The sequence below is a fragment of the Morus notabilis genome, unplaced genomic scaffold, assembly GCF_000414095.1.
Source record: "Morus notabilis unplaced genomic scaffold, ASM41409v2 Scaffold906, whole genome shotgun sequence".
NCBI classification, from domain to species: Eukaryota; Viridiplantae; Streptophyta; class Magnoliopsida; order Rosales; family Moraceae; genus Morus; species Morus notabilis.
In genome coordinates this window covers 49,452-51,098 of record NW_010358059.1, presented here as the reverse complement: position 1 = coordinate 51,098, position 1,647 = coordinate 49,452, and the positions used below count along the sequence as shown (strand labels likewise).

The window sequence follows — 1,647 nt, the reverse complement described above, 5'->3', positions numbered from 1 at the left end:
TTGCCCCCTAAAGCCTTGCAATTTAGTCCTTAAACTCTTTTATCATTTCTCTTACAATTCCTTCATACAAAATTAGCACAAAAGTTTAAGTCCAAAAATTGGGATGTTACAGCAACCATGTTTATCAGTCCATCTAACATCAAACATGAAGCAAAGTAGCCCATCCAACATCAAATACAAAGCAAACATAAATTAGTCTACACTTATAAATTAGTCTTAACATAAAACCAATAGCTTAAGCAAAGCAAACATAGAGGCTTAAATGTTAATTCAAATCCATCCAAAGCAAGCATTACAACATCAACCATCTTTATCAATCCACACTCATAGGCTCCTCAATGGTTGTAGTAGGACATGAAGTTGAGTTATCTACAAGAGAAGTGAAAATAGCTTAAGTAATAATTTGGATAGTTTAGTGTTCATATAATAAAATAGATTAAGATACATACAAATTATTGTCTTACCTAGATTTTCATAAGTCTCCAAGTCATCCAAATAGTCTTTTACTTGAATAGAATCATGTGTAGACTTCAACCAATTTTGAGTACAAACAAGAGCCTCCACCATCTTAGGATTCAAAGAACTCCTAAATGGATCCAGAATGCGACCACCAGTACTAAAAGCTGACTCGGAAGCAACTGTGGAGACTTGGACAGCAAGTACGTCACGGGCAATTTGGGACAAAACCTTGAACTTCTTACTATTATCTTTCCACCATTCTAAAATATCAAAATCATGGGTTAAAGGGTTCACATTCTCATCAACTAGATACCTATCCAGGTCATTTTTCTCCATATAATCCCCTCGTTGCTTGAAGAATTGACTTAAACAACTCATTGACTGCTTGAACATGTCGTTCTTTGGGTGTATTTGCTGCCATTTCTCTATTTTTTTCATTATCAACCCCTTTACCATAAAAGGACATCAAACTAGACAATGTGTCATCCACTTTTTTGCATAACTTAGAGGCTGTGGTAGCATCATAAACCATGCTAAAACAGTACCGAAGATAGTCCCTTTTATATCTAGGATCAAGTACAACAACAATAAACAACATACAGTTAAATTTTCCCCATTGCCCCAATATTTTTCAAACTTCCTTCTCATCCCAAAAGCCATGGTCGACAACAAGCAATCACTACTTTCACACAACTCACTCAACTGTCTTTGAATGGAACAAATCTCATGGAAAAAAGTGTTGGAAGTGACATGTTGTGATGCACTAAATTTCAAAGTGACTTCATAAAAAGTCTTAAGAAATTGAACAAAAACCTTAGCATTTGCCCAATCTTCCTCCATTGGTGGTCCCACTTTTCTCTTCCCACCATCTTCTTCCAAAAAGTATCCTAAGAACTTTTCATCCTCTTCTTCATATCTATCAAAAGCCTTTTGGAACTTAATAGCAACATCTAACATTATGTATGTTGAGTTCCACCTAGTCGGGACATCTAAAACCAACGAACCCTTATATTCAACTTTCTCTTGCTTCACACAATCTTTGAACTTTTGTAACCTTGCAAGAGAAGATTTGACATACTTAACAGCATTTCGAATTGCTGTTATTGAGCTATGCATCTCCTTTAGTCCTTCATTTACAATGAGGTTAACAATGTGAGCAACACAACGCTGATGGAGAAATTCACCGTC

The 1,647-nt window shown here is 35.6% G+C and overlaps 1 protein-coding gene across 1 annotated transcript in view; it reads right to left on the bottom strand.

The window, feature by feature from the left end:
• Positions 1–313: 313 nt before the first annotated feature.
• LOC21391395 (zinc finger BED domain-containing protein RICESLEEPER 4) overlaps positions 314–1,647 on the bottom strand; it is a 3,669-nt gene continuing 2,335 nt past the window's right edge. Inside the window, exons 2-5 of the mRNA XM_024161224.1 lie at positions 1,273–1,586; positions 1,060–1,161; positions 465–906; positions 314–369 (exon numbers count right to left, since the gene is read on the bottom strand). Of these exons, the coding sequence (XP_024016992.1) occupies positions 314–369; positions 465–906; positions 1,060–1,161; positions 1,273–1,586 (914 nt within the window). The remainder of the gene's footprint in view (positions 370–464; positions 907–1,059; positions 1,162–1,272; positions 1,587–1,647) is intronic.